We start from the raw sequence: 14,552 nt of genomic DNA, 5'->3' as shown, positions 1-14,552 counted from the left end.
TTGCAACTCGAATTGCGGGAACAGGATAAAGAAATCCTTACACTAAATACGTCTAAAGGCTTGTATCAGTGTAACCGGCTCATGTACGGAGTGGCATCAGCGCCTGCGATCTGGCAGAGAATAATTGAAAATATTTTGAAAGATATCCCAGAGGTAATTGTATTTTTAGATGACATAAAAATTGCAAGTATAAATGAGGAAAGACATTTAAAAATTTTGGAACTAGTCCTGAACCGTTTATCAGAAAATAATGTACGTATTAACCTAAAGAAATATTCGTTTTTGAAGGATCAAATATCGTATTGTGGGCATGTAATTGGAAAGTATGGCATTAAGAAAGAAAAGAATAAGATAGAAGCTTTGGAAAAGCTACCGAGACCTACGAATGTATCTGAGATTCGGGCTCTTATAGGTTTGATAAATTATTATGGTCGTTTTATAGAAAATCTCAGTGATATTTTAAGACCACTAAATGCGTTATTAAGAAAGAACGGTGGTTTTTAATGGACGCAGGAGTGTGAGAGAGCTTTTAAAGGCGCCAAACGGGCTTTTTGAAGTGATAAGATATTAGTTTCTTTCAATCCGAAATTGCCAGTAGTCCTGACAACTGATGCCAGTCCGTATGGGGTCAGAGCAGTGCTATCACACAGATATCCGGACGGATCGGAACGTGTAATTCAATATGCCTCGTGTACATTAAATGAAACTAAAAAAAAATATACGCAGCTGGATAAAAAAACGTACGCCATAGTTTTCGGTATTAAAAAATTTCACAACTTTTTATATGGCAAGCGATTTACGCTTCTCACGGATAATAAACCTATCAGTCAAATTCTTAATCCACAAAAAGGCTTACCTGCATATTATTACGTTTTCGAAATTATTGCATTTACGATGCGAAGGTTTCAGTCAATCGCAAGATCGCAAGAATAATGTAATTAATAAATTACATTTGGGAAAATTTATTTTTATTCTGCTCAAATCAGATGTTCCAACGTTAAAATATATTGGTCGCTCTGAAAAGAGCGGATTGTTTAAAAAAAAATTTTAGAGCAAATGCTCGAAATGCCCGCCGTCCATTCTAACGCAAGCTCTCATGCGTTTTAATAAATTTCTTTCGACGTTCTGCATTATTTCTTCGTCGATATCCCAAATAGAATGTCGTAATCTTGTCTCTAGCTCTTCGATATTTTCAGGAAGCGTTTTATAAATTACTTCCTTACAATATCCCCATAAGAAGAAATCAAGGGGGTTGAGATCCGGAGATCTTGCGGGCCAACGTATCGGGCCGTACCGACCCATCCAGCGTCCGGGAAAATGCTCGTTTAAATAATTCGAAACGATCCTGGCGTTGTGCGGCCCAGCACCGTCTTGTTGAAAGATAATTTCGTTTCTTTCAAATAATGGCACATCTTCTAGAAAATCTGGTAGATTTTCTGTTAAAAAATCGACGTAACTTTTTTCAGTTAAAACATCTGGAAGAATAACTGGACCAAGTATTTCAGTGCCCATTATTCCAGCCCACACATTAATCTTCCAACGGGTTTGAAAATTTCGAAGTCGTGTGACATGGGGATTTTCCTCGCTCCAAAAGTGCATATTATGCACATTAAAAATTCCTTCCTGTGTGAATAGCGATTCATCGCTGAATATCACACGAGAGGAATATCTAGGATCTCGATCGATATTTCGCAGAAAATTTTCGCAAAACGTTCGTCTTGCGGGCTAATCTGCTGGTCGTAAATGTTGCATGCGTGTATAATGAAACGCGTGCAACTTTTCTTCTTTTAATATTTTTTGTACGGTTGTACAAGATAAGTCATTTTCTCGAGCAACTACCCGAATGCTCGTTTCGGGATTATCCTCGAAAGCACGTACGACTCTCTCCGTGTTCCGTACATTTCTAATGTAACGATCTCTCCCAGTGTCCTGTTTGTTCGGCAGGACACTGCCAGTATCGTACAGTCTTTGAGCTGCTGCAAGTATGACATGACCCGATGGATGTCTTCGGTTTGGAAACAATTCGGCGTATCTTCTTGCAGCATGATTCTGCTGCCCGTGACACTCGCCAAGTGTCATTAGCATGTCGTAATATTCGTGACTTGTGTACGCTGCCATATCTTATTCGCGCTTATTAATAATCGCTAATGATCGAAAGATTATTCATTCTAATATCGATCGCTTCATCTTATTTATACGATCCTCGCGGGGGTTCAATACCTCTTCCGCGCCTCCCGCGACGAATAGCGGGTGTCATGTGTCACGTGTCATTACTCGAATTGCGCTATTCGGGGCGCCATAGGCGCTGAGTGAGAGGCACGGAGTGAAGCGAGGGGGGGATTTAAGGCGGGAGGAGGCACGAACCAAGCATCCCCGTTTGGGGAAGGTGGGTCGTGCCGGTCGAGGACGACGTGGAGGCGCGGGCCGGGACCCCCGCTCCCGGGGCCTCGGAGGCGGCGGACTTGCGAGCATAATCGCCTTGCGGCGTTGGTCCGCGTCCGACCGTTGGACCAAGGTTCCCGGCCGCGGAGGCCGACCCGTCTTCCGCTCGTCCGGTTTGTCCGGCGGTTTGGGCGGCGGCTTAGGCCGTTTCGGTTCGTCAGAGCTATCGGATAGCTCGCCAAAAAGCGCTTCGACTTCGGCCTGGTGGCTCATCTTAGCGAGTGATGCTCTCTCTCTGGACTTACCGGCCCTATATAATATGTCGAAGGGTATCTTGCTTATAGGTTTCGGTTTGTGCGATGCGACGCGTAACGGTGGACGCGTGAACTATTCGGAACGCGTGGTCACGCGTGGGCGCCTCGAGTTTCCGCCGAGAGATGGCGTGCGGGTGGCGGTCGCTCCGTGTGTGTCGTGGCACGGAGCCGGTGGGTGGCGCTGGACATTCGGTCCCGGGGACGATGGGGAATTAGGTCGTGGGAGGGCGGGGCGGTGTGGCCCCGTGGCTGCGCTGTCGTCCTGGTGGTCTTTTGGCTGCTCAGGGTTTCGGGGGGGGGTGTTGACTCCGGATGAGTTGTCGACTCAACGAAGCCACTGGAGCAACGGTACCGTACGGGGAAGTACGACGGGCGGACGGGCGCCTTGGTGGGACGGGCTCGGTTGATCCGGGGGTCGGGCCGGATGGCGGATAGGCCATCCACATCCGACGGAGGTTCTCGGCGGGCGAGGGGGACCCGGTTTGACGCACGGCCGACGCGGCGGAAGGGTATGTATGGGAGGGCGTTTGGGCGATGGCGGAGTCCTCCGGTGGCTGGTCCTCCTCCACTGGGGGCGCTGGTTGTCGGGGCTCAGTCCTCCGGCTCAGGGTGCTCGTTGTCGGTGTCCGGGGCCGGCTTCAGGTCTTGCACATGGATGTGCTGGTGCCACTTCCCTCTGGCGTCGCGGAGGTCCATCACGACCGGTGATACGATCTTCCGGACTTCCAGGGGTCCGATGTATCTAGGCGCCGGCTTGGCGTTGAATGCGCCGCTCTTACTGGGGAGGGGCCGATCTCTCTTCCAGACCTGCTCGCCTATCTGCGGACGCCAGTCGCGCCGACGCAGATTATAATGGCGTTCCTGTCGTTGGAACGCGCGAGCCAGGTGGATACGGACCACCTCGAAGGCCTCTTCGAGCCGCTTCCGGTTGACGTCCGGACTTGGAGCTGGGGCCGGCGGTTTCCGATCCTCCGGGTGGGGTCGTGCCAATTCGCGCCAACTGGGTCCCATTATCGGAGACCAGCGTTGTTGGGCACCCGTGCCGATAGATGAGATGTTGAGTCACGGCATGCGCCGGATTCTCAGCGGTGGCCCGGCGTAGTGGAACCATCTCTAGCCATTTGCTGAAGCGGTCTTGGATGGTCAGCAGCCACGTATGCCCCTTCGTGGATCGGGGTAGTGGTCCGACTAAGTCGACGGCAGCCTGCTGCCAGGGGGCGGTGCAAGCGGTCGCGCGGAGAGTCCCGGCCGGTCGTTGTTGCGAGGCCTTGTGTGCTATGCACTTCGGGCACTTTCGGACATATCTGGTAATGTCCCGGAACATGCCTGGCCAATAGCAAAGCGGCGCGATGCGAGCGATGGTCTTTGCGATGCCTAGGTGTCCGGCTGCCGGATCGTCGTGCAGCCGGCCGAGCAAGGGTAGACGCTGTTCGGTGGGGACGCACTGCTTCCACTGGTCTTCGGTCGGTGTTTCCCCAAAGTCCAGGTCGTGCAGGATATGGCGCTGGAGTCGCCCGCCCCGCACCTCGTAGTCCGGAAAGTCGGCTGGCCGCGACTCTACCTCCGTGAGCATGCGGCGGTACCAGCGGCACGTTGGCTGTCGCGTGACCGCGTTGGCCTCTGGCGTACGAGACAGGGCATCGGCCACCCGGTTAAGGGCCCCTCGGCGGTATTGGATATCAAAGTCGTGCTGCTGAAGCTCGAATATCCATCGCCCTAGGCGGCCGGTAGGTTCCTCGATCCGCTGCAGCCAACGGAGGGCCTGGTGGTCGGTCAAGACCGTGAAGCGGTAACCCTCGAGATACTCGCGCATCCGCCGGATGCCCCAAACGACTGCCAGGCACTCCAACTCGGTAGCGCTGTAATTACGCTCCGCGACGTTGAGGGTGCGGCTGGCGTAGGCGATGACTCGCTCTCCCTCGTCAAGGTGCTAGGTTAATACGGCCCTCAGACCGTGTGCGCTGGCGTCGGTTTGGAGAACAAATGGCCTCGCGAAGTCTGGACAGGCCAGGACCGGCGCGGTGGTCAGGGCTTTCTTTAGCCCTCGAAAAGCGGCTTCCTCGTGGTCCGTCCAAGTCCACTTGACCTTCTTATGTGTCAGCCTGGTGAGGGGTGCGGCGAGGGTCGAAAAGTCGGCGATGAAGCGCCTGTACCACGAGGCCACTCCCAGAAACTGGCGTACCTTTTTCACGGTGGTCGGTGCTGGCCAATTCGCGACGGCGCTCACTTTCTCGGGGTCGGTGCGGATACCCCGGCGGTCAATAACGTGCCCGAGGTAGCGGAGGCTCGTCCGGCAGGAGTGGCACTCATCCGGATTGAGACGGAGCCGTGCCTGGCGCAGGCGGCGAAAGACCTTGGACAGATGCCGTAAGTGATCCTCGAATGTGCGGCTAGCGATGATAATATCGTCGAGGTACACCAGAACGTGCGGTTCGAGTTCCGGGCCGAGTATCCAGTCGAGCAATCTCTGGAAGGTAGCGGGCGCCGAGTGCAGGCCAAAGGGCATCACCCTGAAATACATCAGGCCGCGGCCGGGCACAGTAAACGCGGTTGCCGGCCGGCTTTGCGGTGTGAGAGGCACCTGCCAATATCCGTTTTTTTAAGTCTAGCGTGGATAAGTACTTAGCTCCACGCAGCTAATCTAGTGTGGCCGTGATGTGCGGCAGCGGATAGGCATCCTTTTTGGATGCCGCGTTCAGTTTTCGATAGTCGATGCAAAAGCGGTAGACCCCTTCCTTCTTCTTGACCAGGACGATTGGAGAGCTCCAGGCGCTAGTTGAGGGCTCAATGATTCCCTCCTTCTCCATTGTTCGTACTTCCTGGTCAATGATGGTCTGCATCGCCGGAGTACGTGGGCGATATCGTTGTTTGATGGCGGGTCCGGGCTTTAATCGGATGTGGTGTTGTAGCCGATCGGTTGGCCCTCGAACCCGTTCAAACTTTGGTAATTCGGTCGCTAAAAACCTCTCCAGGCGTTGGGTTTCCTCGGATCTCCCTGCGGTGCTGCCGACGGTTATGACTTCCAGGGTGGTCAGGTTGTCAGTCGGTTCTGTTGGCGGTGGTGGTGGTGGCAGCGTAATCCGCAACTTGGCCCATAGGTCTATGCCTATTAGCATGGAGCTACTAAGGTTCGGCAGAACGGAAAATTGGTGTGGGATAGTCTCCCCCTGGAGGGTGATGGGGAGTGTGAGAACTCTGGTGATGGGGATCCGCGTCCCATCCGCTAAGTTAACGTGTTTAGCCACGGTGTCTGGACGACGTGTGCGGATCTTTAGGCGATTGACGGTTTCGGTGCTGATAAACGAAACTTCCGATCCGGAATCGAGCAGGGCCCGTATTGTTCGGCGGACGACACGGACCTGTATATGCGGTCTCGGAGTAAATTCTACTCGGATTCGGGCTGGGTACTGGCCGCGACAGTTCCGGCCCGCGGTCCGTTTCCCGCCGGGGGATGACAGTCTCGAGTCAACACCCCGTCTTTTCCGCACCGGGAGCAAAACTTTCTCGGCGGTCGGCGGCAATCCTGCCGGGTGTGTCCTCGCTGCTTGCATCTCCAGCAGCAGTCATCTCGGCTGTAGGCAGCGGCTGCCACTCTCGGTCCTGGAGTCTTACGCTCCTCTTGCCGACGCAGGTTTTCGATCACCTCGATATCGGTGACTGGTGCGCTGAGCGCGCTAGTGTTGGTAATCTCGCCTCTTCGGATGTAGAGGCGATATTCCGGGCGCATGTTGGCGTACAGCTGCTCGAGCTGGTCTTGGGGCGTGTAGCCGCCTGCGCGTCGCATAAGGGTCATTACCTCAGTGGCGAATTGTTGGAACGCCTCACGTGGTTGCTGCTTCCGCCTTTGGATCGTACTCCTTACTTGGTATGAGTACTTGCTGGGCAGATACTGGACGCGGAAGTCCCGACAAAACTCGGCCCACAGGGTCCAGTTATTGCGGCAGTTGCGGTACCACATCAGTGGTTCGCCGCGAAGAAGTTCGGGCAGCCCCAAGAGCAACTGCTCGTCGTCGTAGCTGTATCCTCGTTTCAGCTCGTCGATGCGCTCCAGGAACGCCAACGGGTTCTTCCCGTCAAAGTGGCACCCCCACTTCCATATTTGATTCATGGCCTTAGCTGGATCGACGGGGGTCGCTCCGGTCGTGCCGGCGGTCGGGCCTTCGTTTGCTAGCGGCATCTTCGTGTCTTCGGGGGTCGTGGGGTGGGACGCGAAAAGAGTTGGGTTACTGGTAACAAAACGACGGAGCTGTCGGCGTAGCTCGTCAAGGTTGCCTACGGTTTCGAATCCGTGCGAGGCCAGTAATTTAATTACCGCGTCTTTCTTTAAGTTGTTTACCCACGCGGGCATCTAAGTAGGCTGAAACAAAGTTAAAAGAAAGTGATAAACTTAGATTTCCAGTTTTGTAACGGTTCACCTTTCCCGTACGCCGCGGATCAAGGCTCGCCGGTGCCAGGATTCGGGAGAAGGGGGAAACTCCAACTTACTTTACCTCGGTATAAGCGGTTTAAACAATTATGTTTATTCAAGTGATTCTTAATATCTAACACTGAGCTATATAATAAGTACGTTGCAACATGCGGGAGCGGTGCGTACAGAGTTTCGCGTGAACGGTGGTTGTTCGCAATGCGACATGCAAGAGCGGTGCGTACATTCGGCGGCGCTAGGCAACGTAACAATGTGGTCGCGCAGTCTCCGCGATCCGTCGCTAAATAATAATAACCGTGCAGCAGTTAAAAATACGTAGCATGAAGATTCGCTGTGACTATTTTTGCTTATAACTCAAAAATTACGCTTCAATTCAAATTTTGGTAAAGGAAAAATCGTCCTAGAATTGTATCAGGAATACGTCATTTCACGGACGGAAGGTTAGGTTAAGTTGTTCCGGAACACCCTGTATAGCGCGATGCGTATGCAACATTACGCGGTTTTTTTTCAAGGTTTTGATTTTGACATTAAATTTGGAAAAACAGAAAATCATGGCAACGCCGATGGCTTTTCTCGACTACCGATCAAAAGGTTATCGCAGGTTGTGACGCGCTGGATGTTTTTACAATAGAAACGCTAAACATGTTACCGCTTAAGGGGATCCAGGAACATGTCTGTTTTACCGACCAAACGCATTTTTTTTAACTGTACTAGTTTTCGTAATGGCTATACAGAATTACAAATGCTTTTACATGATTAAAGTACATACATCAATGTTCTATGGGACAATCGATTTTATGCTGAAATCTCCAAAAAGTTTAAAAATTACAGTTTTTCTTATCTATTTTTATCCCAATATGGCGTCTACAGTTGTCGACTCGTAACAATATTTGATTGTTATAAATTTTTTGCAAGTCATATGTATAAAATAAACCAATCCCATAGAATAGCCTTTTAGTTACGTTTAGATAAGGCGCTAACCCATCGGAGTTCGCCCGTCAGTTCAGGATCCCCTTAAGGCGAAATTCGAAAAAAGACGTCCAAAGACGCCGATCTCGCGAAAATAATAGAAGCTCTAGAAAAAGGTAAATGCTTAAAAAAATTAGGGCTACAGAATCATGAGTTTGCATTAAGCAATGGAATACTGTTAAGAAAAGATAGAGTGGTAATACCGGAAGTTTTAAGTGGCAGAATTCTCGAAGAATTACACTCCGGTCACGTAGGAATTGTTAAAATGAAAGGCCTATGTAGGAATTATGTTTGGTGACAAGGTATCGATAATGACATTGAAAAAACTGTTCGAAATTGTAGAGAATGTAGTCGATTCCAAAATGATCCCAAACCAGTACCGTTGCATCATTGGGAGCCTACGGATGAACCATTCCAAAGGATCCATATGGATTTTGCTGGACCATTTATGGGTCATAATTTTCTGGTTTGCGTAGACTCACATACGAAATGGCCTGAAGTTTATGTGATGAACAATATTACTGCCGCAAGTACAATAGAAAAATGTCGTGAAAATTGGTCGAGATTTGGTCCCTCTAATTTAAAGTTTTATAAAAGACGCTTTTATTAAAAGCTAAAGAAACGAAATTTTAATGTTTCAATTTTGAACATACCGCCCGCCTTGGAACGATAGTTCCAAAATAATCGATACAGCAATTGCATTAAACGATAAGAGCGCACGCCACAAGTAACAGCATGAGCGAAAAGACGACAAGTTGCGCGACGTGGTTTGACGCGCTGAATTTGCCGCCCGCCTTGGCGGAATGACGCTCGCATCTTGACCATTTTGAGCTTAATCTAATAATGTACAGTAATGAAACGCAACGCGGTGAAGGAGTCTAATTGCTCGTTGCCTCACTATTGACCGGTAATACGCACAGTTTAACAATTGGTCTTTTGAATTCGGAGGTGGCCGTCTTGACGGTGACAACCCGTACGAAGCCGTCGGAGCCGGGGTGACAGTGTGTCACTCGGCCCAACTCCCATTTGCAGGGGGGTAACAGCGGATTTCGCAACAGGACAAGTTGCCCGGTTTTGATCGGTGGCTTGACCTTTCGCCATTTTGCTCTTTGTTGTAACGTATTTAAATAATCGTTACCTTATAGCTTCCAAAATCGCTCGGTAACGTGTCGGACGAGCTGCCATCTCGAAAGACGATTTTCGTGGAGATCGAGCAATGATGGTTCCGGGTTTACAGTAAGAGCGACTCCGATCAGGAAGTGAGCGGGGGTCAGACCCTCGTAGTCCTCAAGCGTATCGGAGAGGGGCGCAATCGGCCTAGAATTAAGACACGCTTCGATTCTGCATAGCAAAGTCGAGAATTCCTCGAATGTGAGCATGTGATTCCCTAACACGCGGCGCAAATGAGTTTTGACGCTCCGTACGCCCGACTCCCACAATCCGCCGAAGTGCGGAGTAGACGGGGAAATAAAATTCCACGACACGTTATCGGAGGCAGTCAAGTTCAGAAAGTTCGGATCGCGTAATGCTGACCGGGACGCGACGGTCATTTCTCGGTCCGCCCCGACAAATGTTGTCCCGTTGTCCGAATACATGGAGTGCGGGAGGCCGCGGCGAGCGCAGAATCGAGAGTAAGCATTTAAAAAGGCTTGAGTGGAGTAGTCGCTTACTAACTCCAAATGTATTGCCTTTGTCGCAAGGCAGATAAATAATGCGATATATGCTTTACGCGACGTAATACCTCGTCCAGCTGAAGCGCGAATTTGCACGGGTCCTGCGTAATCTAAACCGCAATGCAAAAAACAGCGGACTGTCGCTGTCACGCGAGTTTCGGGAAGATCTCCCATGATTTGTGTGGGAGTCGCGGCTCGTTCGCGAGTACATATAACGCATTTATGAATGACAGATTTTACTATGTTACGAGCGCGAAGTATCCAGAAATCGCGGCGCAGAACATTTAGCGTAAGTTGCGGTCCGGCATGTAACGCTCGTAAATGAGTTAGATTCACAATCAATGTAACGAGAGGATGAGATGAGAGAAGAATCGGATGTCGAACTGGCATTGGCAACGGGGCTTTGTTAAGCCGTCTGCCCACGCGTAGAATCCCGTCCCGATCGAGGAACGGTCGAAGTGAGAGAAGTGAGCTTCTCGACGAGAGGCTCTGATTTTTTGACAGCTCGTGTATCTCCGTCGGAAATAAGTCAGCTTGAATTTTCTTAATCCAGAAAATTCTGGCAGTGTTGCAGTCGGATGCAGAAAACGCTATGCTTCTCGATGCTGGATAGTGAGACGACAGAAGGGAAAACGACGACGAGCGATTACGATCACATAAGCTTATGAATTTGATGATATACGCGGTGACGCGAATTAATTTTGGCCACGATGAATATCTTGAAGCGAGGTTCCACGTAACGTGAGGTTGAGAGCATTGCAGCGAATTAATTTTTTCTTCAAGAGGGGGTTCCGTTGGAAAGTGCGGTGTGTTGCATGGCCATTGATCGGAAGCGGAATGTAGCCATGGAGGGCCTTGCCACCAAAGCTCACGATTGAGAATTTCATCGCCGTATATTCCGCGCAAAGCGCAATCCGCGGGGTTTTCCTCTGTTGGCACGTGCCGCCACTCGACGTCTGGGAGACGAGTCTGAATGTCGTTCACGCGATTTGCGACAAAAGTCTTCCATCGTGATGGAGTTTGACATACCCACGCGAGCACGGTCGTGGAATCTGTCCAGCAATAACACGGAAGATCTTTGTAACCGTTTGATCCGCATCCATTTTGCTATGTGTGGTTCGGAAATAACATCATCCCAATCGATTTTTATTCGCCAGAGTTGCTGCATAAAGATTTTTGCGGTAATCGTGACCGGAGTGACCCATCCAAGCGGATCGTAGAATTTGGCGATCGCGGACAAGATCGTACGCTTGGTATCCAGGGCATTAGCCGTCAGTGACACACGAAACTCGAAAATATCGTTTGCCGGATTCCATCCGATTCCGAGGATTTTAATTTGTTCGTCTTCAGCAAGAGATTTTTTCGTAGTTAAACCGTGATCTGCTATGTCGATATCCTCGAGGAGAGAGGGCGAATTGCTAGCCCATTTCCGTAATACGAATCCGCCGCGCTTTAACATTAAATTTAATTGATCGCGCGCTTGGCGAATTCGAGTCGTATCGTCAGTTCCGAAAAGTAAGTCGTCGACATAAATATTATCTCTCAGGATAGGAATTGCGAGCGGAAAGTACTGACCTTCGTCGATGACTAGTTGTTTTAAGACGCAAAGTGCCAAAAACGGAGCACATGACATTCCGTACGTGACTGTTAATAATTGGTAATCGATTAACGGTTCCGAAGGAGTTGCTTTCCATAGTATCCGCTGATAATTTATATCACGAGGATTGACTAGAATTTGGCGATACATTTTTGCGATGTCGGATGAATACACGTATTTATGTCGGCGCCATTGTAATATTACCGACATGAGATCGGTTTGTAATTTTGGACCGGCGTGTAAATGGTCGTTGAGTGAAGTACCGTTCGAAGTAACGCTTGAAGCGTTGAAGACGACGCGAAGACGCGTTGTTGAGCTGCTTTCCCGGATCACCTCGTGATGCGGGAGATAGAACGTTTGTTCGATATCGTCTTGAGGCATCGGTGCTGCCAGCATATGCCCAAGACGTTGATATTCGGAGATAAAATCGGAATATTCTTTCGCTAACTCGGGTTTATCGCGAAATCTCCGTACTAGCGAATTTACAATTTTTTCGGCGCGAAATCTTGAATTACCGATATCGATAGGAGGACTCGTTTTGAACGGCAGGCGAACTATGTACCGGCCGTCGGAGTCGCGATAGTGCGTCGAGCAGAAATGCTCTTCACACTATTGTTCTTGCGGCGTAAGAATTGATTGTCGTGAAAGTTCTTCAATCTCCCAAAAGCGACGAAGTTCCTCTTCGAGAGAGGGAGAGCTGATAGTGTGATGAGCGAAAATGTTACCGCGAATGCAATGAACGGAAGTCATTGTCGACTGAAAGGGATCTTGACTCTCGAGCGACGTGAGCAGTCCCGAGATTATCCATCCGAAAATGGAATTCTGAGCGAAGGGTTGTCCGACGCTTCCTTTGCGAACACCGTCGCGAATGATGTCGCTATAAAGATCAGCTCCGATTATGAGATTGATAGGATTGGAACTCGTCGGATCCGCGTCTGCTCGCGGTAACTCAGAGAGATAAAAAAGTGACGAGAGATCCACGTGTCTTCTCGGAATATAAGATGTTAGCGACTTTAGAATTAGCGCGGTGGTAGAAAGCGACGGAGCGAGAGATTCTCGATGAGAAATAAATATGTGTGTCGCGTATTGAAAAGTCCCCGCGTGAATCCCGCCGACGGCGGAAACAAAGATCGGCATACGAATGCGTTTGACACGCAAGAGTTGCGCTAAACTTTCAGAGATGAAAGTCAGTGCAGAGCCCTGATCAAGAAGAGCTCGGACGACCGCGATACGACCCGACGGACTGCGCACGGTTACCCAGGCTGTCGCTAGGAGGACGGGTGATCGCTGTCGCGTTACAGTTGAGGCGCTCAACGAATTTACCTCCGGCGTCGCATCCGACGCTTGAGGCGACGAGCAATTAGACGGTGCATTTTTCAAAGCACTTGAGCTAGAATCCGAGTCAACGTGGAGCATCGAATGATGTGACAAACCCGACAAGAATATTTACTTTTGCATTCATGTGCGGAATGCCTTGCGCTCAAACAATTGAAACAACGTTTTTGTTGCTTGACTATATCGCGACGTTGACTCGCAATCTTGCTCACGAACGCAGGACATACATTTATAAGGTGTCAAACTGGACACAACGGGCACTGCGATTGTGCATTTGCAGAGGCAATGGCGGCATGAACTCGCGCGGCTGCGACGGGTTTTACCCCGGGTTTAGAGGCTGACGCTGGAGCGGATGCCTCTAACGCGCGAGTGCGAGACTGAATGAATCGGCTTAAATTCTCGTAAAACGGCGGAGCATCTGTATCGCTTATCTTTACGTTCCAAGCTTTGCGCGTTACCGGATCTAATTTTTGGACAATGATATGCACGAGAATATCATCCCAGAGTTCTTCCGGCTTTCGACCGAGGGTTTTCAATGATGCGACCGCTATATTCACTTTATCGTATAAGGCAGTGCTCGGATTTAGTTGCACATTTCGGCCCGATTCCGTGGCTCACGCCTATTGCCCCCCCAATACAGATTTCCGCAAATACATAAGGAAGAAATAAATAAGCAGGTAGAGGAACTCCTAGAAGGAGATATAGTAAAACATTCGCAGTCACCATACAACACGCCTTTGTCTTATTATTATATTTGGACATTCTTATATACGGACGCTCCTGAGACAAAACGTCGCGCTCCTTAGTTACGCGTATCTGACGACTCGTCGCTAACGCACGAGCGATGAGTTGGGGGCAATAGGCGTGAGCCACGGAATCGGGCTGAAATGTGCAACTAAATCCGAGCACTGGTATAAGGTCTGCATCTTGGTAGCAGATTCGCGCGAGATGGTCGATAAATTGAGTAATGTCGAAAGATGTTTGTTTATCGACCGCTTTTTGTCTTCGTACCGCGAGGTCAAGGCTTTCCACGCTATTTCAAAATTAGCGGCCGTTATAGAAATATTCGCGATACATTCCAGCGCGCTACCTTTCAGACACGATGATAAAAAATGCATGCGCGCAAAGTCAGTTAACTCGGTGTTGTTTCGAATTAGCGTCGTAAATCGATCGCGAAATTGCTCCCATTCGTCATAATTACCGTCGAACGGAGGTAATTTTATAGGCGGAAGATGCGATAACGAAAACGCGGACGCGTCCGCGTGCAGCCTTGTCGAGGACAGAGATGGATTTGGACTCACGACTGGCTCCATTTCCTCCAGGATTTCTGCCATGTGGTCCAGAGCGTTTTGATAGACTGCGTAGGTCGCGTCGTAGTGTTTTTCCTTGAAGTAGATGAGAGACGACCTAGTTGCTTCCGGGATTTTCTGCGACAGTTCTGTATGTCCGTTGAAATATTGAGTCCAGATCTTTTCGAGCTGGGAAATCCTGGAACGCACCTTAGCTGGTGTTAGATTGTTCCTACCGATTTTCTTGAAATTATCGAGATAGCGATCAATCGTATATTGAAGTTGCTGTTGAGGTACGAATTGCTCCGCCATCGTGAAGGTATCAAACTATCACTCACTCGCGAGCTTATCCTCCACACACGCTTCTATCCGGCTCAAAGGACCAATATGTTCGGGAGTCGGCCTCGACGAGATCGCCCAAAACTGAGAGAAACGCTCAGAGATGAGCCAGAAGCGATGTGTAACGCGAATCCGTAGATCCGCTGGAGGATAAGGAGATGTTCCGAAAATACTCGAGTGTAAATTGTTTTCAATATTCGTTTTATTTAGAATACTAGGAGCGAGCGA

At 49.8% G+C, this 14,552-nt stretch overlaps 3 protein-coding genes across 3 annotated transcripts; all 3 read right to left on the bottom strand.

Moving 5' to 3' along the window:
* Positions 1–9,230: 9,230 nt before the first annotated feature.
* LOC115241433 lies at positions 9,231–9,641 on the bottom strand. The gene has a single exon (XM_029817195.1). It carries the CDS (start codon positions 9,639–9,641, stop codon positions 9,231–9,233), a length of 411 nt encoding a protein of 136 aa, XP_029673055.1.
* A 1,006-nt stretch (positions 9,642–10,647) lies between these two features.
* LOC115241432 lies at positions 10,648–11,757 on the bottom strand. Its single transcript, XM_029817194.1, has one exon. The coding sequence runs from the start codon at positions 11,755–11,757 to the stop codon at positions 10,648–10,650; it is 1,110 nt and encodes a 369-aa protein (XP_029673054.1).
* A 1,769-nt stretch (positions 11,758–13,526) lies between these two features.
* LOC115241431 lies at positions 13,527–14,297 on the bottom strand. Its single transcript, XM_029817192.1, has one exon. It carries the CDS (start codon positions 14,295–14,297, stop codon positions 13,527–13,529), a length of 771 nt encoding a protein of 256 aa, XP_029673052.1.
* Positions 14,298–14,552: the final 255 nt, after the last annotated feature.

Source organism: Formica exsecta, unplaced genomic scaffold (genome assembly GCF_003651465.1).
Source record: "Formica exsecta isolate Colony F162 unplaced genomic scaffold, ASM365146v1 scaffold488, whole genome shotgun sequence".
Taxonomy (NCBI): Eukaryota; Metazoa; Arthropoda; class Insecta; order Hymenoptera; family Formicidae; genus Formica; species Formica exsecta.
This window is presented reverse-complemented; position numbering and strand designations above follow the sequence as displayed.